Genomic DNA, 18,959 nt, shown 5'->3' on the forward strand with positions numbered 1-18,959 from the left:
ATTTCTTCTGACTTGTCGTTTATTCAGCCGTGCAATTGTCAGATAAACGATGTCGATCGTATATCCTTCTTGACTTTTTCTCTGGTTCTAGGGCATTGGAACGAGTTGGGAATTCAGTCTGGACCCGGGATATATTATAGAGGCTGAGCTTTCGTGGCAGTCTTATATTATATACTTTTTATTCTAATGGTAAGGTACATACGTGGTAGATAAAACTATAATGGTTCGACTTCGACAGGCCGAAACATCACATAAGCGATATTGACATGAGTTCTACCACCTGTATGATCAATGGAGGGGGTGAATGCAATGCAATGAAGTAAGTAGGCGAGCTGGCACTTGTGTAGCGAGAAATCAGTGCCCGGCAAGTCGGACACTAAACACTGTATGGACCTGCCTGATGTATATTCTTGGGTGATTACGCTCAGCGCCATTGGTCGCTACGTTCAGCATATACAGGGCATACACAAGATAATACCTACATAGCACGTGTCGTTTGTCTCTACCAATACCACATCGAATCCTAAGGTTTCAGGCCTACGACTATTCCGAAGAATAGTAGAAATCTAGAACATCCACCCAGTCGATTTTTCTATAGTGAAAGCCATAATTTTTACCTCACTGCAGCTTCATTCAATTGCACTCTAACAACTAGAACTTTAGGCCGTTTTGCCGTTAATAGCCACAAGCTGGACATGGCTGTTGATCGGAGTAAGCGTCACTGGCCTGGATCGTGAGCATCGGATAGACGAGAAACTTACAAGAGGAGGGTAGCGTTGGGGGGGATCAAGCCGGGGAAGCCCCTATGTTTGTCAGTATACTTATGCATCAAAAAGAGAATCCCCCGTATTGGCGCCGTTGGTGAAGGGAAACAGCATAACATACCTTTCTCCATAGGCGTAGTCTCTGAGCGGATGGTTAGTAAGCAAGATTAGATAAGTAGTAGTTACGGTCAAAGGAGAGAGAAAAGATGACATCATAGACTGAGGTCAGGGCACGAAACGAGAATAACAGCAACACTCACCCGGTGATGGTCAATAGGGCCTCCTCTCCGACAGTCATCTGAGGGACACCCTCATCCCAACCTACCAAATTAAATCTATCAACTATGTCGCATACAAAGGGTCAAGGGCAAACAAACCTCTGATAAGACGTCCCATGCCAATGGCCGAACGCAAGGGCTGCCCCCGGTCATGGGAGCTATCAAACCTGTTGCAGTGACTTAGTCATCATGCACCGCATCCTTTTAGAACGGAATTCAACATACTTGTCTCCCTTGTTCTCCGGCTGGTTCGGGTTATACAACCATCCAGTATAGTGCATGGCGACCTCATCACCCTTCTTGGGGCTGTCGACACCGTTGCCGGGTTTGAGAATCTGCTTGGTGACGCCCATTTTGAGATTCCGTGATCGAATAATCAAGAAACGAGATAATGAGGGGAAGAGGGGAAGAGGGGAAGAAGAAAAGAGTCCAAAGACGAGGAGAGAAAGAGGGGCAATTTTTATAATCGCCAAGTGGGGCTTGATCCCTGGGTTGTGTATCGCGTCGGTATTCGGCCTGTTATTTTCGTTTAGGGTACGGGTGTTCTCGGTAAACGTCGTGTATTCCCAACGTTCCTCTTTTGCTTTGGGGATGTTTGATATAGCTTGAGACTTATTGACCAGGGTGCATTTTAGCCGTCGCATGGATCTGGATCACGTTGCTTTTGTTTGGAGAATCTCATATTTAAGTTTATGTTCCAATTTGGTGTGGGAATGACGCCTTTCCTTTTCTTGGCGCGGTCCCAGCAAATTTCCCTGGAGAAAGGTTGGAGAGAATGAGATATGGAAGAGCTTCGACAATATGAGTAACTTTGACTAGTGTTCTACTGTATATGGCGGTAAAGGGGATTGGTCGCGGAGTAAGGATTGTTGGCTAACACGGTCCCTCGAACGAATATATATAACCACCGATAGACCCGGACTACAATGAAATTATCACCCATAGTGATGTCCATAGTTATTGCACATGATTTGAGGTGAATACTAGCAGTATCTAAGTAGCATCCCAAGGAAGAGCCAATGCTATCCTCTAGATTGAAGTAGACAGCTCTTGGTACTTCCTGACCAGCCTGGCATTGTAGAGGTTCAATGCTGATCACGCTTAGCCGCTGCATATCTAACAAGATATGTTCTGAGCTCTTGTCTAAGACGTTCAATTCCGATGGAAGTTATGTGGAGAGATTCAGCTCAACACTGGTAGACCCTAAATGTATGTGCATACACCCTCAGCCCCTCGGCGATAGGGTTTTTCCATTCCTTGTCTGGCTTATGTAACCACTCTCTGCTCACCTGACCCAACATGCTCGAAGTATAGGTATCTGGTAGTATGTTCCTTTATCCATAGCTCTTAAATACCTACCTGGATACATAAGCGCAGAATGTCTCGTTTTGGATGGCAGTTAGCTCTACTATACATATTTACAAGTAGCTAAGATTCGGCAAGTCTTAGGGCTATATATCTAAGATCGTGGGGTGCGCGAGCAACAAGCCCTAAGTCCAGTTAGTCATACTCCGATTTCTCTATTTTTTGCTTGAATTCTGTCAAATCGCCTTATAGCCCTTTGGATGACCTCTACTGTATAGACTTGTTACCCGAGAGTTGTTATCATGGTTCACAAATAATGAGTATCTGCAATCATGGGACAGTGACACCTATATCAGCTAGCGAAATGTTTGTGAAAAAAGCATACAGCTCCTATGCAAAATGTCACAATATAAATATCTTGAAAGTTGCTATAATATTAGTGCTCTGTAGTCTGTGAAGCCGAATACTTGTGGGGGACTTTGTGAAACCATTCTAAGCCAATCCCCTCTGCAGTCCAGCCATCCTCACTACGTCTGAATTTGTCGGTGCCCTATTCAAGAATCTCATACTAGTATCTTCCATAGTAATAAGGATAAAATGACGCCATTCTTATATCCTTGGAATACCCAGGAAGTGTATTTTGACTCCAGCGTTGAGTGAGACGATAAGCCGTATGCACATTGCTTGTCCCTGTCGATCACATCAGATGGTGTGAGGAAGGGCCCCGATATGTCGTGACTGAACCTATCGTTGCTTCTCACGGATACCCTGTTTGTAGTCAACGCTTGGTACATGAGAAAAAAGGATTTCGATTATACTACATTCAAATGTTTTCTCCTGCGATAGGGAACTTTTATGGAATTCCCTGTCTGAATCTCACTCAGAAGCTAGTTACTTGTTTGCTATAACACAAAGATATATGTATGGCCACAAAATAGCCCAGAGGAAAGATATCATACTAGACTATACCTGTATATATAGGCATGCGGCTCATTGTGGAGCTCGATGGTAAGCTTCGTTACTCCTCATACAGGTTTCATTTACTAACGTGCCATTCATTAAAGGTTCTCTGTGCCAAGTAGATAGTGGATACAGACCAGGAAGCTACTCAGCGTCATCTAGTTCCGGATAGTGACGGTAGATACCCAGCGAGTATTTCTGTCTTCTGTCACTTGCAAGATACTCCTTGATGCGAGGCCGGTTCTTGACAGCCTCGTAGAGCTTGAACACGTTCGCATATTCACCCGATTTCTCCAATCTACTAAGCGCTCGAGGGAATGCAAACTTGAGACCATCAATGCCCTGCAGTGTGCGGTTAGTAGTCTGGTGGGTCAAGCGTGGTCTTTCTTTGGGCACGCATTAGCATCCAATGCCCGGAGATGAATCAAGACGTACCTGGAAAAGAACAAGGTCCGCATAGGTCAAGGTCGTGCCATACAGCCACGGACGGCCCAGCGCCGCCTGGGGCTTCAACACCCGCTCGAAATACGACAGGAACTTCGGCAGACGATTCTTCCGGTAGGACTCCGACCTCCGCTTGCTCTCCTCCAGCTGATCCTCATAGTAGAGCTCCGAGGCAATGGGATGGTGAGTATCATGCGTCTCATCACTCAGTCCATCCAGGGCCGTAAGAGCAAGCGAGTTGACTTGATAGATGGCGTCCCCATCTGGCGTCAGACCGAGCCGCGGGGCCAGGTAGAGCAGAATATTGGGTGTCTGGCTGATGCGCAGATCGCCATGCTTGAGAATGGGCGGTGCGAACGGTGGAGGGCCAGACTGATCGCCCTCGTAGTTCTTATCAATGAGTGCTAGTACGGTGTTGATTCCATCTTTTTCGTGTGCAGTGTCGGTATAGTCGGCTCCGGCTTCCTCCAAGGCCAGCCGTATGAATTCTCCACGACCGGGTATCTGGGGCCAGTAGATGAGTTGATACGGGCCGTTTGAGCGTTGCGACATTGTGAGTGCTTTTTCCTTTCCTTTCCTTTCTTTTCTTTTCTTTCCTTTTCCTTTTTTCATTTTAAAAAAATACGAGGTATAGCCTAGGTGGACATGGGGAGGTTTGATGGTTGAGGAGGGCGTAGTAGTAACTACTACTAGAACGAGTGAGCAAGAGCGGGGGCTGACTCACGTGCGGGGCATCATGCATGAAGTCATGGTGATGACGAACTCTATAAACTCCACATCACAAGAAATACGAGGTCATTTGATATGTAGGGCTATGAAACATCATAGGTACAAATACTACACACATGGAGTGATTGAACAAACATAGCTAGACTGTAGTGATTACATACTAGGGCACGTCTTAGAGCTGTACGGAATTCATTGAGATGATGCTGCTACAGACTGCCGGATTGCTCGTATGGTGCCATCAGGGAGTTCCCGAGCACCTTGGATGGAAAAGCGTCTTCACCCAAAGTCGTGGTATGTGCCCACGGCTTAAGCCCATTCTCCCGGCGAATAGTTGCAGCAAAACAATTGCTCCATTGCTTGCGCGGGTAATGCCGTGACACGTCCTCAATGGTCGACGGATGGACGATGTCGGCATAAGCACCGGTGTTGTCTGGGTCGGTCAGATCCTGTTACCCAGATGGAAGTGCAACAGTGGGGCGAGTTAGAACGTACCAAATATAGTGGCCAGTTGCAGCAATTGGCCTACTGCAGTGATCTTGCCTTCTTCACAAAGATCCTGATGTCGGATGATCGCTTCGGCGACACTCTCCGCCTGATCCCGAGGGGCGACTGCATTTCCTGCTGATCCAGTACGGTCCTGAAGGACGTCCAAGGCGAGAAAGCCCCCGTAGAACTCAAAACTTAATTTCGTCTTGTTCAGATTTTCTTCGGTCGAGCCGATGTCATGTAGCAAGCAGCAGAGGAAGTAGGTCTCATCGGTAAAAGACCAGGAAGGGAACACGTGCCGCTTGATCGCAAGGCCGTAGTGATACACCCGCAGAGAGTGGTTGTACGTGGGTTCAGGCAGATGGGCGCGCGCATAGTGATTGATGCGCTGCGACAAGGCGGTTTGAGGGACGGGAGTATCGGCTACGGAAATAAAAGGCGCTGGGGTGGATGGCTTCGCCGCGGAGAGGAGGGCTGACGCGGAAGAGATTACCGGCGTGAAGCCATATTCGGTTTCTGAACTTGGGAGCATCCTGAAGGAGTTCAAGAGATTGTGGAAAGGTTGTTTTGCGCGTGCTGAAGCCGAGGCTCAATTGAGGTTCCCACTGATTGATGAATGTTTCCATTCAACAGGGGTGACATTCCATCTTTATATATTTTGGGAATCCTCCAGCTGACAAATTCCGCTTGTGTGATTCACATCAATGGTGTCTAAACAGCATTGATGTAGACGAGAGATAGATGGATCTGGGACGAAGATCTATGGACCATTCTTGACCCACTCCATTTTACTGCCCAAAACGGATAATCCGGGGTCGGAACATTGTAAACCCGAAGTGACATCACAATCTATGCACCATATTCTGCTTACGTGATCTATGCTATTCTGTATCTAACATGCTACATCAAAGTAAACGTAAACTAGCTCATGAGGCTATATTATACGGTCAAAGACCAAATATGCACTGATTGATAACAATGCTAAGCTGGCAATCAGGCTAGACCCATGTTCTTGCTCAGTATCATTGACCTTCGTGTATCGGTCTCCTTTATAAACCCCCCCCATAAACAATTAACAAGGTGCCTGTCAGCGGAAGATAAATCGTATTCGACAGCGTCGGATAAAGCCGTCACAAAAGTCTATTACAAACGCAGCCTTGGGGTCAAGTCGCATATGAACTCCTCCTGCTGCACAAACCACACATTTCTCGTCTTCCACGGCTTGTTTTGATGCAATTGAATATCGAATTCGCGGAGTAGCTGAGGCAGAATCTTCTGCATCTCCATCAGAGAGATTGCTTTCCCAACACAGGATCGTGAACCTGCACCGAAGCTGAAAAAGGCTTTCTCCATTTCCTTCAGCTTTTCGGGAGGGCTGTCTAGCCATCGCTCAGGGATGAAGGAATCCGGCTGAGGAAAGACAACCGGGTCTCGGTGGACAACCCAAGCATTAATACCAACCTTTGTACCGCCAGGGATGTATTGACCGCAAAGAGTGACGCCTTGCGGTGGCACATGACGTTCGAGATTGCCTCCAACAGACGGGTGCAAACGCATCGCTTCTTTCATCACCGCACCGAAGTACGGAAGATGTGTGGTGGATTCCTGGTAGGAGATCGGGTTACTAAGCTTGCCTTCTCGGTCTGCCGTGTCAATCTCCGCTCGCACTTTTGACATTTTGTCCGGGTGACAGATGAGATGATAGAGAATCGAGCGCAGGGCGATTGCAGTTGTATCAGATCCAGCGAAGACATTTGTCGATAGGTGGACGATTAGGTCCCTTGTCGATAGCCGTGCCGGGTCTGCGTTATGAATTGCCAGCCACCGAGACATCATGTCTTTTCCGCCAGTCGCTTCGCCTATCTCGTCCTGGTATAGATCCCCGTCGCGCTGTAGGGACGCCCGGTGATTGATTGCCTTCAGGGTGAATACGACCACCTGGTTCCATGATTCCATTTGAGGGAGCAATATAGGGAAGAGCGGGTTGCCGAGGAGGACGTTGTGAGCCTCCGGAATCTGGCCGCACATCAACGCATATATGAGCATTCCCCGTATCGCCTCTATCATATTGTCTACATCCTGGCCTTTCTCTAAGAACCCTAGCTTCTGAGCAAAAGACAGTTCGCCGACAACATCGAAGGCATAGTATTGCAGCCACATTCCGAGATCAATGGGCACCTTTTCTTGCACCATCTTTCCCATCTGAGAGAGAAACAGCTCGGTGCACGAGTCGACGGCAGGCTCCATTTCGAGAATATTGGTCATACTGTAAGCGCTGGCGATCGGACGTTTCTGATCACGATGAAAACGCTCATCTCGAGTGGAGAAAAGGTTCATCTGAGGTTTCTTGTCCCATGATATGGACTGAATTGGATATAAAGCCGTCTGTAGAGGGTTATTCCTGGACGAGAAGAACTGGCGCGTTGACCTACCTTGGTAAAGCCTCCATTGATGCCATAAATGATGGGGATCGCCTTTGGGTCGCTCACTGAGACCTGTCTGGGGCCGGTGCGTACCAAAGGGCCATATTTCCGGTGAAGGCCAATCTCCGTGTGATGGTGGTCGCCCTTCCATACGGTGTACAGCTTCCACAGTCGGGTGTAGGCTGCCAGCGATGGGCCAGGAATCCCAGACAGATAAAATCTATTCGTGACGAGACGAGTCACGATTAACGCGAAAATCAAGAGAGCAACATTCAGGACGTCAACCATGGTGCACAACATGGGCAAAAGTCAATGCTTGATGATAATGGAAATCGGAGGAGAGGTTTTCGGTCGGCAGCGCACAAAATCACAGGCACCATGGTTTTCATGCCACCACCGTCACGTACTCCGCTCCTAGCCTGAGCCTATCTGGAACAAGGTGATCCATTCGTACCCTTGCAGATCCCCACATAGGACTCTCCTAGTACCGTGGGATGCATTAAATAGCGCAAATGCGCGGTAGTGTACGAGACCCCACCAATCACGCCCTTGGAATTACCTCCTCCTTGCAAGCTTTGGTGCTTCTAGCCCCCTAAGTGTGGTGACAATATTAATATAATGTGGTCGCTGTAAGTTGAGTGGCTCAGAGGAACCAACAGCCGTTGCAAACTTGACGATGATCCGTGCGCCGAAGGACCACATCCCTGACCATTCAGACGCCATAGTCCAATGGTCAGAAAGCCCTTAGAAGAATGAAGCAGTAACGAGCGGAAGTCAAGTGGCCAGGTGGTAAGGAAGAAGCGGCTGCGGGGCGGCTGTCAGCCCTGGAACGACAGTCACTACGTGGCCTTGCAGATGGAATATCCTACATGCTGCAGACTCTCATGTGACTAGCCTACAGGTGATCGCCAATTTGGAACCTCTTCTCAGGTGCCAGGACTACCTCGTTGGCCAATCCATACCATGCTCGAGTCCAATCTGAGTGTGGTAATCTCGATTGCTGGGATAATACCGAGTCTATTTGCCTGGGCGATTGTGCTATGGACTCCCAGATGTGATCTTTAACGCGAATCCACCGTCGATTGTTATCGGCATATAAAAAATTCCCCGCATCGGGAGTTATTACACAAATGGAATAAGTCTGCATCTGTTGTTGTTTTATTTCAATTATTCTATTTCATGCTCTTATTATTAATGTTATCCAATTATTTCTGTAACTTTTCTGTAGCTTTTCTTTTGCTCTCCGGAAGTAGAAATATGTGTCTAGAGATAGCAATGCATGTCTAGTGGAGGGCATTCATTGTCCAGTAGATCACTGTCCTGTGACACTATCCCCGTATGTTGTCCTGCTCGACTCGATCTACTCTATCACTCTGCTTGCCTATTGTACTTCCCAGCACCGGAGAGCAGTATACAAACATCGGCAAGATTCAAGCGATACGAGGGTTGTACCATTGGAAGATATACCATGAGTACTGTCGGCGATGCAGCATGTCGTTATCTTCTCACGCAAAGAAAATGACATGTTTGGCTGATGCCATGTGAAGTAAGTAATTGGTGGCTACAACCACAATTTCTCGAGACGGCCTCGACTGGGTCTGCATACAATTGAAATTATGCCGTGTATTGGATAGAGATAGTGATGTTGGTACTCAATATCTGACTGCCGTCTAGTTAGCTAGCTTCATGGAAGGATCCGAATGCCAACACATTGCCCGCCAGGGGAGGAACAGTATCGCACCATCCATTTCCCCCGACTAGTGCAATGGTCGGAGAGCTATATATAGGCATACCCAAAGTATCCTTGATCTGATGGTACGATGTTACCACTACGAGTGCTGGGAATCACCCCCACCGATGTCAAAGCTATATTGCACGAAGCAGGACCTTATGATCGAGGGGGGGGGGGGGGGGGGGGTGATATATAATTGTTACTGAAACAGTCTCTAGGACTTATGATCAGGACTCTCTACGCTATGGCATGTCAAATCAGGAATCTCCGAATCGCAAAATTATAATAAGGAAGTATCATCAAGATCTGGAGTCATATCCCCAATGCGACTCATCTCCGCCCAATTCAAGTCCCGCTCAACATCGGCCACACCATCCAAATCCTTCTTCTCCTCTGCATCAACGCTGCCCAGACCCTCCAATCCAAGATGTCTACTAATAGGCATCACCATAACCGGCAATGTATGCCCCACTTTGGCCATCAACAACGGCAAAAACCGTGTCCTCCCACCGTGCAACGAATGCACCAACGAGCACAAATGCTTCAAATAATCCTGCGGCCCCATCTCAAAGCCCAAAGACCTCAACCCCGTCGACGACAAACAAGCCATAACATCCGTGAGCGTACACGCCACTTCAAAGATCTTTTCGATCAGCCCGACCCCATGTGTCTCCATGCTTTCCCGCGAGAGCTTCCACGTGGCCAAGGACAGGTCCCGGGCGATTTGAAGGGGATACCGGAAGTCGAGGCTTGGATGGGTGGGCGTGCTGGATAGGAAACCTGCCGTTGTGGAAAGTTGCCAGATCATGGTGCGGAGCCATTGCTGCGAGACACGGAGGTCGGCGAGCAGGATGTCTGGTAGGTCGAGGTCTGCGGGCACCGAGCGCTGGATGTGCTCCTCCAGCTGGACTAGGGATTCCCGGGTGCACATAGGTTGGTTACCGTTCCAGATTGCGAGGAAGGATTCGTCGAAAGGCCGGTACAGGTCTACTAGATGGCTGAAGCCGAGGGAGAAGGCGTCTAGTGGTGGCGTATCCAAGGTTGGACTGGTGCTTGTGATTTGCAGTGTGACTGGACGCCGGCGGCGGATTGCGTGGGCACTGTCTTGCTATCAGCAAACGTTAGACGATAGGTATGGTTATGGGCTAACCGTTCGGATATCAACAACAACCAAAACAGCTTCCCTGAAAAAGACGGTTCGTCTTCCTCGGCAGACCGGTCTAACATATCGGCCGTGTAGAACGTGGTGGCCTCGCGGAGGAAATAATAAGCCTGACGCTGGTTCCCGCACCCAATATGACACCCATATAAGAGAAACGCAATGGTAATACCAAGACGAATAGGAGCGGAAAACGGATCCAAATGCCGCCGAGCAGCCATCGCTTCGTCTAATAAAGCGCGGCCCATATCCGGGCCCGTACCCTGATGACAGGAGAGATACCCCGTCTGCGTCAGAACGAAGGCACAGAACGCCACCACAAGGCAATATGCATGAGGGCACTCATCCATACGTTCCACCTGCTCTTGGAACGTGTCAGGATGCAAAATCGGCACCGTCCCTAACATCCGAGAATAGAAGTACGCAGCACAACTCTGTACGAGTCCATCGGTCAACAACCCAGACCTTTTCACATATCCCGTCGTCTGTGTGTTATTGGGGCTTTCAACGAGGGTAACACCACTCGATTGACTTTCTTCAGTTGCATCTGAATTTGTGTTTGCTTTTAATTCATACAAGACATTAGCCGAACGACCCTGTCGCCCTTTCTTGCGCCGAGAGCTGGTTGACCGGCAGGCCAGCCTCATTGATCGACAGGGACTACATGGGCGGTGCGATGTGCATTTAACCTTTCGCCGACGACAGGCGTCGCAGGCTTGGGGGAGGGTTTCGCGCGGCATGGGTCTACCTGCATGCGGGTGGTTAAGACTGGTTGGGGGGGAAAGGGAAGAGATGGAAAGTCGTTGTGCCAAGAGATCTCCGGTTCCGAGGTAATTTATGGATCGGTGGATATCTGGGTTTGCTTTTAAGGATTTTTATTAAATAGAATGCATCAATACCGGTGATGCATAAATGTTGATACTATAGAGTAAACTAAAGGTATTAATTAGGGATTGATATAAGCTAATCAGCCATTTAAACGTCGTAATCTGACCTCGCTATCATTTACATGATTCATTAAGCAGAGTCACAGCGGAAAGAAAAAATATATACACTTCCATAGCCAACTGTCTGCAATCAATACATCAAGTGAAGTAACTATGATTAACGCAGAGATAATACTCATAAAGATCGACAAGACGAATCCAGCTTAAGATATACAAAGATACAAATTATCACTACTATGGGAGACCCCTACTCCTTAGCATTATCAACCCTAACCTCAACCACATCCTCATAAGGATCCACGACCGTGTCCGCAAACTTGCGTGCAGAAACCCTCTTCTCAAAAAGCACGTCTAGCTCCTCGTACGTCCGGCCCTTAGGCTCAGGCATTCTAAAGAAAGACCAGACCAGACAGACTAAACAGGTCCCGGCCCAGAAATATGCACTCCTTGCGCTCCAGCCCCAGGCCGTGTCATTGAGTTGATAGTTTGTCAACACGTTGACGACGATGTTGCTTATGTTGTAGCCTGCTCTTGCTAGGACGATGGTTTTCGCTTTGAGTCTTGTTGAGGATAACTCTGACACGAGACAGTATGTTACGGGCCCAATGGTGAAGTCGTAGCAGAATGTGAAGATGATGAGCATGACGCCGATGGCCCATTTTGCGGAGTTGTTGGAGGCTGGTGCAAAGGAGAGACTTCCCGTTATTATAAGAAGGGTGAAGAGACTGGTTAGGCCTGCAAGGTGGAGGGTTCGACGGCCTGCTACTGTCATTAGGTACCAGGAGCCTAGGGTACCTATGACGCCGAGGGCGTATTGGACCAGGGAGAGGTCGAAGGAGCGGACGGTGGGGAGGCCGGCTTGTACGCAGAAGTAGGCGAAGTAGCCCATAAGGTTTTGGCCGCAGAGGGTTTGGACTAACCAGACGCCGCAAACGACTTCTGTTCGCCGTAGGTTGACACCCTTGAAACAATCTCTGTATCGTGTTCCTTCTGTTGCAGACTTCTCGAGCTCATTTGTATGCTGGATCATGGCTATTGTGGCATCTGGGTCGAAGGATGGGTCGCCGGAGGTTAGTCGGAGCAGGGCACGTTTGGCACCGGCTAGATTTCCGCGACGGACATGCCACCAGGGTGACTCTGGGGCGAAGAGGCAGCCGATTAGAATAGGGACGGGCCACACCCATTGCACTGCAAATGGGATACGCCAGGCCCATTGGTCTTCTCTTTGGATTGAGCCACGGTTCACACCGACGGCGACGAACTGACCGAAGACCCAGCACATATTTATGAAGGTGGTCAGGTATGGTCGTAGCACCACGGGACAGACCTCCGACGCATACGCTGCGGGTAGTGTCTGGAACACACCCCAGGGAATACCAGCGAGAATCTCGGCTGCGAGTAACATTTGAACGTTGACAGCGAAGAAGAAGAGAAAGATCACACCGGTCATGGCGGTTAATGCAGAGACCATGGTCCAGCGGTAGCCCAGTCGTTCCGAGACGAGACCGTTGATTAAAAGGCCAATTACCTCACCAACTCGGGCTCCGTTGGATAGAGCGGACTGCCAGGAGGCTGGGACAGTCCATTTACCGTCGCCGACTTGCCTCCCAAACTTCTGGTTGAACGCTGGTGAGGCATACATAGAGCTAAGTAGGGCTAGGTCGTAGCCTTCCATGATGAGGGTCGAGGATAATAGAACTGACCACCCGACAGCCTTGGGATAAAGACGAATCGCCTGCCATAAGGTCATAGATTGCTCTTGCTGAGCGGCCCGTTTGCCATGGACCAGTGAGGGCTTTCGCTGGGCGTCATTGTTGGCTTCAATGGCGTCGGGAGTAGTCATGATGGGTGTCAGGTACGAAAGCGATGCTCAGATGCTTTCCATTAGGTGGGAAAGTGAGGAAGCTTGGAGAGCTTGTGAACATGGGTGATGTAGATAGTTATATGTTCTGCAGTTTATCATCTGACGATAATCTAGCCCTGGAGAACTGGGGTGCATGCGAAAAACGGAGAATCTGGGGATCCCCACAGAGCGCGGGATTAGGGTTCTGATTGGCGGGTTGAGCACTTGTCGGGCCCTAGCCGGAGGCAAAACGGAGTCTATACGGAGGCAAGCCGGAGCTAGTCGGCACAAGGAATATGTGGAATGCCGTATAAAGAGGAGTTCGACGGCAGCAAAATCAATTTCACACCAGCTCACACCCACATCATGTCGCCCCATGCCGTACATACAGTCCCCTCTGGGGAAAATAACTGGTGGAAGGAAGCCACCGTCTACCAGGTAATGACTTTCATCAGCTGCCGACAAAAAGGGACGCTCACCGACTGAAATAGGTCTACCCTGCCTCATTTAAAGATTCCAATGGAGATGGTTGGGGGGATATTCCCGGACTAATTTCCAAAGTCCCCTACCTACACTCACTTGGCGTGGATGTTGTCTGGCTCTCACCCATGTATGATTCTCCTATGCATGACATGGGCTATGATGTGTCGGACTATGAAAATGTATTGCCAGCTTACGGTAGTGTCGAAGATGTTGAGAGACTTATAGACGCCTGCCATGAGCGGGGCATGAAGCTGATCCTGGACCTGGTTATCAACCACACTAGTGATCAGCACAAATGGTTCCAAGAGAGTCGCAGCAGTAAAGATAATGATAAGAGAGATTGGTACTTCTGGCGCCCGCCTCGGTATGATGAGGATGGAAATCGATTGCCCCCAAGTAACTACCGCGGGTACTTCGCCGGTAGCACTTGTACGTATTGCTTTCACCGGAGTTCAGACACGAATCACGAGCTAACGAACTTCCAGGGACATGGGACGAACACACACAGGAGTATTATCTCCATCTATACGCCAAAGAGCAACCCGATCTTAATTGGGACAATCAGGCAGCACGAAAGGCCATCTATGATAGTGCGGTCCGCTTCTGGCTGGACAAGGGTGTCGATGGATTCCGCGTCGATACTGTGAACAAGTACAGCAAGCACACGGACTTTCCAGACGTGCAGGTTACTGATCCCAAAAGCTATATCCAGCCCGCAATTCAGATGTGGTGCAATGGACCTCGTATCCATGAGTTTCTGCGAGAGATGTATGACGATGCCTTGCAGCCTTATGGGGACGTGGTGACCATTGGTGAGCTGGCCAATACACCTGACCCAGGACATGTCTTGAAGTATGTCGGTGCGTCCGCGAAGCAACTCAGCATGGTGTTTCATCTGGACATCGGCCATATTGGTATGGGCAAAAGTTTGGAGGACAAGTACATTTTCAACCCGTGGCAGCTCACGGAGATGAAATCCATCGTCACCAAGTGGCAGTCGTTCATTGAGGGTACTGACGGGTGGACGACAGCATTTTGTGAAAATCACGATAACGGCCGTTCAGTGTCTCGGTTTGCGTCGGACGCTCCTGAACACCGCGAGCGATCGGCCAAAATGCTGGCTCTGATGATGATGGCGATGACGGGGACCTTGTTCCTTTATCAAGGCCAAGAAATCGGCATGATAAACGCTCCGCGTCGCTGGTCAGTCGACGAGTACAAGGATATTGAAGGTCGCGGATACTACGAAGAAGCAGAGCGACAGCTTGCGGCAGGTATCGATGTGACCCGTAAAGATCGCATTATGGACGGCCTGCGGATTCTGGCACGCGACCATGCCAGACTGCCGATGCAGTGGGATGATTCACCCCACGCTGGCTTTACGACGGGGACCCCGTGGATGCGCGCCCATGATTTGTACCCCGAAATCAATGTCCAGAAACAGTCCGGTGATCCGGAAAGCGTGCTATCCTTCTGGAGGTCCGTACTGCGGCTGCGCAAGGAGTACCGAGAGTTGTTTATCCACGGGGCATTTGAGGTTGTGGACTTTGACAACCAGCAGACTTTCTGCTTTATTAAGTCAAGGAATGAGCAGAAAGCATTGGTCGCATTGAACTTCACGGCTGAAAACCAGCCATTCACACAAGCCATGACGACAGAAGGAATGAAGCTGCTGGTCAGCAACTATGCGGAGCAACTGCCTGAGACACTGCGACCGTTTGAGGGTAGGATTTATATCTCACAATGATGGCTTGGACAGCATATTGAAGTCATTGGCCTGGAATCTCCTTACATATAAGCCAGGTCTAGAATAATTGAGTTTGAAGACGAATGCTGGAAGGGAAACTATCACTGTAGTGCTTATCGTTATAGCAGTCTGCCTAACCATGTGCCCTAGCCCATGATATCAATCGAGAGAATGATATTCGACGAAGTAGATACGCACAGCATGTTATGGATCAACATCCTAAACATTACTACAATCGCTCTCATTAACGAAAAAGAATCAATTACTTAGCTAAAGTTAATTATAAGGTTATCAGTTAGAACGCAAATACATCGATTTTCATTGCCATCGCTCATCACCCACCAGATGCTCGTTACTACCCTGTCTTACAACGTTTTGATCCGAGCCCTGCGACTTCTGTCGACCATCGACCATGTACTCCAGCTGCACACTATTCGTGACCAATATTCCCTCATTGAAAGGCTGTTGCCGTGAACCATGCACCCTCCCCTCAGACGCGCCGTGGCTGTAATATGTGGGATAGCTCTTTTCGACTCTTCGTCGCAGGGTATACAAGGTAGGCACATTGGCGACGAATGCAGCGAGGAATTCTTCCACGGATCCCCAGGTGTTTCGGTTTAGCTGGGAGGTATTATCATCGAAAGATGGAAGGCGGACGATGGCTATCGCAATGAGAAGTAATCCGATTGCAAACAGTCCGACAAGCTGGAGACGGCTAGGAATTGGATTAGCAAACAATCGTTACGTTAGCTAGTGGTAACCTACCGCATCCACGATGTTTTTACCCGGAGTAGCCAGGGCATGGGTAGTAACATTAACATGGTATCGGTCGAGATGTTCATAGAAATCAGGGTGACGAGTTGGGTATGAGCTTCGATACATGGCCCTGTATACAATGTTAGCGACTGGTCATTAACCGACCCTGAAATTATTGGCGGGTTCCGTACGTACCTGGATCAGGCATGACTTGCCAGTATAAATGGAGAGGTCGACAGTCGGTAAAGGTAGTGATCTGGACCGCCGCGAAGCTGGCAACGAGCAAGGCCCAGCATATTCTGATCATCCGTTCTGGCCATGGAAGACCAGCGAGGATTCGCTGGCAGAGAAGTAAGACTACAGCCTTTTGCAGCCAAAGGCTGAGGATGTTAACGTTAACGTGATTTAAACGCGAACGTGAGCAGGACGTACTAGACATTATATACCAGACGGTTGACCACCGTCAGTTTGCTACCGACCTGGCGGTGGTAGATTTCAGTCGAGCTCAAATCTCCAACATGTCGATCCATATGGTTGTTTCCCCAGACCAAGATGACTGTCGCGAATGCAGAGCGGGCAAGAACCAGACTAATGCAAGCGATAGTGAGATAATCACTGAGAATCAAATGTTGACCGCGACACCTCCGCATTATCAGGCGCAAAAGCATTAATGCCTCGCTGAGGGCGCCAAACACACCCACCAGCACGATGGCTGCCATTGAATCCATGGACATCTCGAGGTTTGGCCGTGGCCATCTTTGCCCTGCGCGTGTGGGAAGGGAAGGAAAGACTTTTTCGTATCCCTGCTGGTTGTTTGTTCCTGTATGTGCACCATCGATGGTTGATTGTCATTATGGTTACTGAAGGATCAGCATCCCAGACACTGGGGTTTCGATTCTAACCCCGAGAGAGTTAGCCGACAGGGACAACTGAGTCAAAACTCGTATACCACCAACCCTATCGGTTGTTGGTTTCCGATGCGAGCCCACTTTGGACCGCCTCATGAATCGAGTCATTTGATCTGATGATGCCTTTACTGAGTATCCTTACCTAGTCATTTATGCCAGAATGTTAGCTGTCCACAAGACAAACGAAAGATAACGAAAGTAGAGAAAGAAATCACGATCATCCCAGCGTTACAATTTTGTTCTTTATCTCAATGACCGATCCCTGCCTTCGATACCTTGAACCCAGTTAAATGAGGGCATGGAAATTCTAGACTCACGTTCGGAGCCTCTGGCCAACGATAAGGGTCGTTTCCATTGGTGGGTCAACAGAAATCGGGACCAAGATGCCGTTAACGAGAGAAACAGTGGAGGATCGGCGTCGACGGTCTGACATTAGCGTGTTATCCCCTAGTCCTGCCCCGGGATTCAATTATATTTGGAACCGTTCTTTTCCGCCCCGTGGGCACGACCAACCAACCGGGCTCATCACAGGCGACGCCCCCTTTCCCACGTTCCCCCCCTTTGTTCCTTTGTGCTTGGACTCGCTTACCATGCCACACATTGGCCAAGCCTTCACGGCCGTTATCTTGGCCTCAATGCTTCTTTCACATGTCGTACATGGCGTTGTAGGGTTCTCCAAAGTGGCGCCTCATTTCAGGGATTATTTCTATGTTGGTGGGGAGTATGTCCATCTCAATAGTAGTGCTGATGGCAGTTATTTCCATAATCAGATGTATGTGGAGAAGTTGTCGCCTGTCCATGAGCGTGTGCAACCGTATCCCATCGTTTTTGTTCACGGTGGTGGTCAGAGCGGAACGGTGAGCTTTACGTTATCCCAGTAGCAATTTAGGTGTCCGGAGTAGGACAGCCCCCTAACAACATTAGAACTTCCTCAATAAACCTGACGGTGGCCCAGGCTGGGCGTCTTGGTTCCTTAACCATGGCTACGTTGTGTATCTTATCGATAGAACGTTAACCGGGCGATCTCCGATATTGCCCGGGGATGACCTGAGCCAGACTGCCTTCTCGGCGGAGTTCATCTCGCAGCGATTCACTGCCGTACAGAAGTATCCCTTATGGCCCCAAGCTAAACTGCATACCCAATGGCCGGGGGTAAGTGCTACCAGCAAATTGTATGGCCCATTTGTCCTCCACTAACATGAGCGACCGCAGACAGGCGAAATTGGCGATGCATTCTTCGACGCATATTACATGAGTATTGTCCAATCCGTCTCCGACAGTCAAATCCAAGAGGAGACCATGAAAGTCGCCGGCGAGAGGCTTCTCGATCGCATCGGCCCGGCAATCGTCATCACGCATTCCCAAGGCGGACTGTACGGATGGTCATGGGCAGACAGTCGTCCAAGCCTGATCAAGGCCCTGATCCAAATCGAACCCAAGGGCCCTCCATTCCGAGAGGTCATATTTTCAAGTGAGTATAGTCGTCCTTGGGGACTCACGTCTATTCCCTTAGCCTATGACCCGCCCCCTACGAACCTCTCGTCGCCCTTGACAATGAAGAGTGTACCACCACATTCACATGACCTGCTTCCATGCATCATTCAACACGAACCTGCCAAACGGCTGCCTAATTTAGCGCGGGTTCCGATCTTGATTAGTACTGGGGAAGCGTCATATCATGCTCAATATGATTATTGTTTCATCAAGTTTCTGCACCAGGCGGGGGTTCCCGCTGAACATTTGGAGTTGAGTCGTGCAGGGTTGAACGGAAATGGGCATTTGCAGTTCATGGAAAGAAATAGTGATGGTATAGCTCAAGTACTGCATGAGTGGATTGCTATTAAGGTGAACGGCATGCTTTGAGATCCGCAAATATGTAAACTAGCATTGATGGATATCATAGACCTTGGCAGTGACTCTGATGGGCCACTTGCCTAACTCGGAGGGTCACGAAATGGACTAGGCAAACAACAGTTGTCTAATATCGTTCATTGC

At 49.2% G+C, this 18,959-nt stretch overlaps 9 protein-coding genes across 9 annotated transcripts; 2 read left to right on the top strand and 7 right to left on the bottom strand.

Annotated features, from left to right (window-relative positions):
* Nucleotides 1-659: 659 nt before the first annotated feature.
* ABOM_001561 (FKBP-type peptidyl-prolyl cis-trans isomerase) lies at nucleotides 660-1,395 on the bottom strand (the record flags this gene model as incomplete). The annotated part of the gene is made up of 6 exons (XM_022528691.1): nucleotides 660-699; nucleotides 762-803; nucleotides 886-906; nucleotides 1,025-1,085; nucleotides 1,142-1,209; nucleotides 1,268-1,395. The coding sequence occupies 6 exons, from the start codon at nucleotides 1,393-1,395 to the stop codon at nucleotides 660-662; spliced, it is 360 nt and encodes a 119-aa protein (XP_022393592.1).
* A 2,056-nt stretch (nucleotides 1,396-3,451) lies between these two features.
* Nucleotides 3,452-4,303, bottom strand: ABOM_001562 (glutathione S-transferase; the record flags this gene model as incomplete). Its single annotated transcript, XM_022528692.1, has 2 exons — nucleotides 3,452-3,649; nucleotides 3,743-4,303. 2 exons carry the CDS (start codon nucleotides 4,301-4,303, stop codon nucleotides 3,452-3,454), a joined length of 759 nt encoding a protein of 252 aa, XP_022393591.1.
* Nucleotides 4,304-4,686: 383 nt separating this feature from the next.
* Nucleotides 4,687-5,498, bottom strand: ABOM_001563 (putative urea hydro-lyase/cyanamide hydratase; the record flags this gene model as incomplete). The annotated part of the gene is made up of 2 exons (XM_022528693.1): nucleotides 4,687-4,910; nucleotides 4,973-5,498. The coding sequence occupies 2 exons, from the start codon at nucleotides 5,496-5,498 to the stop codon at nucleotides 4,687-4,689; spliced, it is 750 nt and encodes a 249-aa protein (XP_022393590.1).
* Nucleotides 5,499-6,109: 611 nt separating this feature from the next.
* Nucleotides 6,110-7,677, bottom strand: ABOM_001564 (cytochrome P450; the record flags this gene model as incomplete). The annotated part of the gene is made up of 2 exons (XM_022528694.1): nucleotides 6,110-7,351; nucleotides 7,399-7,677. 2 exons carry the CDS (start codon nucleotides 7,675-7,677, stop codon nucleotides 6,110-6,112), a joined length of 1,521 nt encoding a protein of 506 aa, XP_022393524.1.
* A 1,724-nt stretch (nucleotides 7,678-9,401) lies between these two features.
* ABOM_001565 (fungal specific transcription factor domain-containing protein) lies at nucleotides 9,402-10,927 on the bottom strand (the record flags this gene model as incomplete). Its single annotated transcript, XM_022528695.1, has 2 exons — nucleotides 9,402-10,221; nucleotides 10,272-10,927. 2 exons carry the CDS (start codon nucleotides 10,925-10,927, stop codon nucleotides 9,402-9,404), a joined length of 1,476 nt encoding a protein of 491 aa, XP_022393595.1.
* Nucleotides 10,928-11,474: 547 nt separating this feature from the next.
* ABOM_001566 (putative MFS maltose permease) lies at nucleotides 11,475-13,070 on the bottom strand (the record flags this gene model as incomplete). The annotated part of the gene is made up of 1 exon (XM_022528696.1): nucleotides 11,475-13,070. The coding sequence occupies one exon, from the start codon at nucleotides 13,068-13,070 to the stop codon at nucleotides 11,475-11,477; it is 1,596 nt and encodes a 531-aa protein (XP_022393523.1).
* A 366-nt stretch (nucleotides 13,071-13,436) lies between these two features.
* On the top strand, nucleotides 13,437-15,300 carry ABOM_001567 (alpha-glucosidase; the record flags this gene model as incomplete). Its single annotated transcript, XM_022528697.1, has 3 exons — nucleotides 13,437-13,508; nucleotides 13,562-13,982; nucleotides 14,039-15,300. 3 exons carry the CDS (start codon nucleotides 13,437-13,439, stop codon nucleotides 15,298-15,300), a joined length of 1,755 nt encoding a protein of 584 aa, XP_022393594.1.
* Nucleotides 15,301-15,618: 318 nt separating this feature from the next.
* Nucleotides 15,619-16,790, bottom strand: ABOM_001568 (uncharacterized protein; the record flags this gene model as incomplete). Its single annotated transcript, XM_022528698.1, has 4 exons — nucleotides 15,619-16,015; nucleotides 16,066-16,186; nucleotides 16,252-16,436; nucleotides 16,489-16,790. 4 exons carry the CDS (start codon nucleotides 16,788-16,790, stop codon nucleotides 15,619-15,621), a joined length of 1,005 nt encoding a protein of 334 aa, XP_022393589.1.
* Nucleotides 16,791-17,497: 707 nt separating this feature from the next.
* Nucleotides 17,498-18,827, top strand: ABOM_001569 (alpha/beta hydrolase; the record flags this gene model as incomplete). Its single annotated transcript, XM_022528699.1, has 3 exons — nucleotides 17,498-17,821; nucleotides 17,889-18,116; nucleotides 18,177-18,827. Coding segments are annotated over 3 exons (1,203 nt in total), but the record flags the coding sequence as incomplete, so codon positions are not given.
* Between the last annotated feature and the right edge of the window lie 132 nt (nucleotides 18,828-18,959).

The sequence above is a fragment of the Aspergillus bombycis genome (genome assembly GCF_001792695.1).
Source record: "Aspergillus bombycis strain NRRL26010 chromosome Unknown contig00006, whole genome shotgun sequence".
NCBI classification, from domain to species: domain Eukaryota; kingdom Fungi; phylum Ascomycota; class Eurotiomycetes; order Eurotiales; family Aspergillaceae; genus Aspergillus; species Aspergillus bombycis.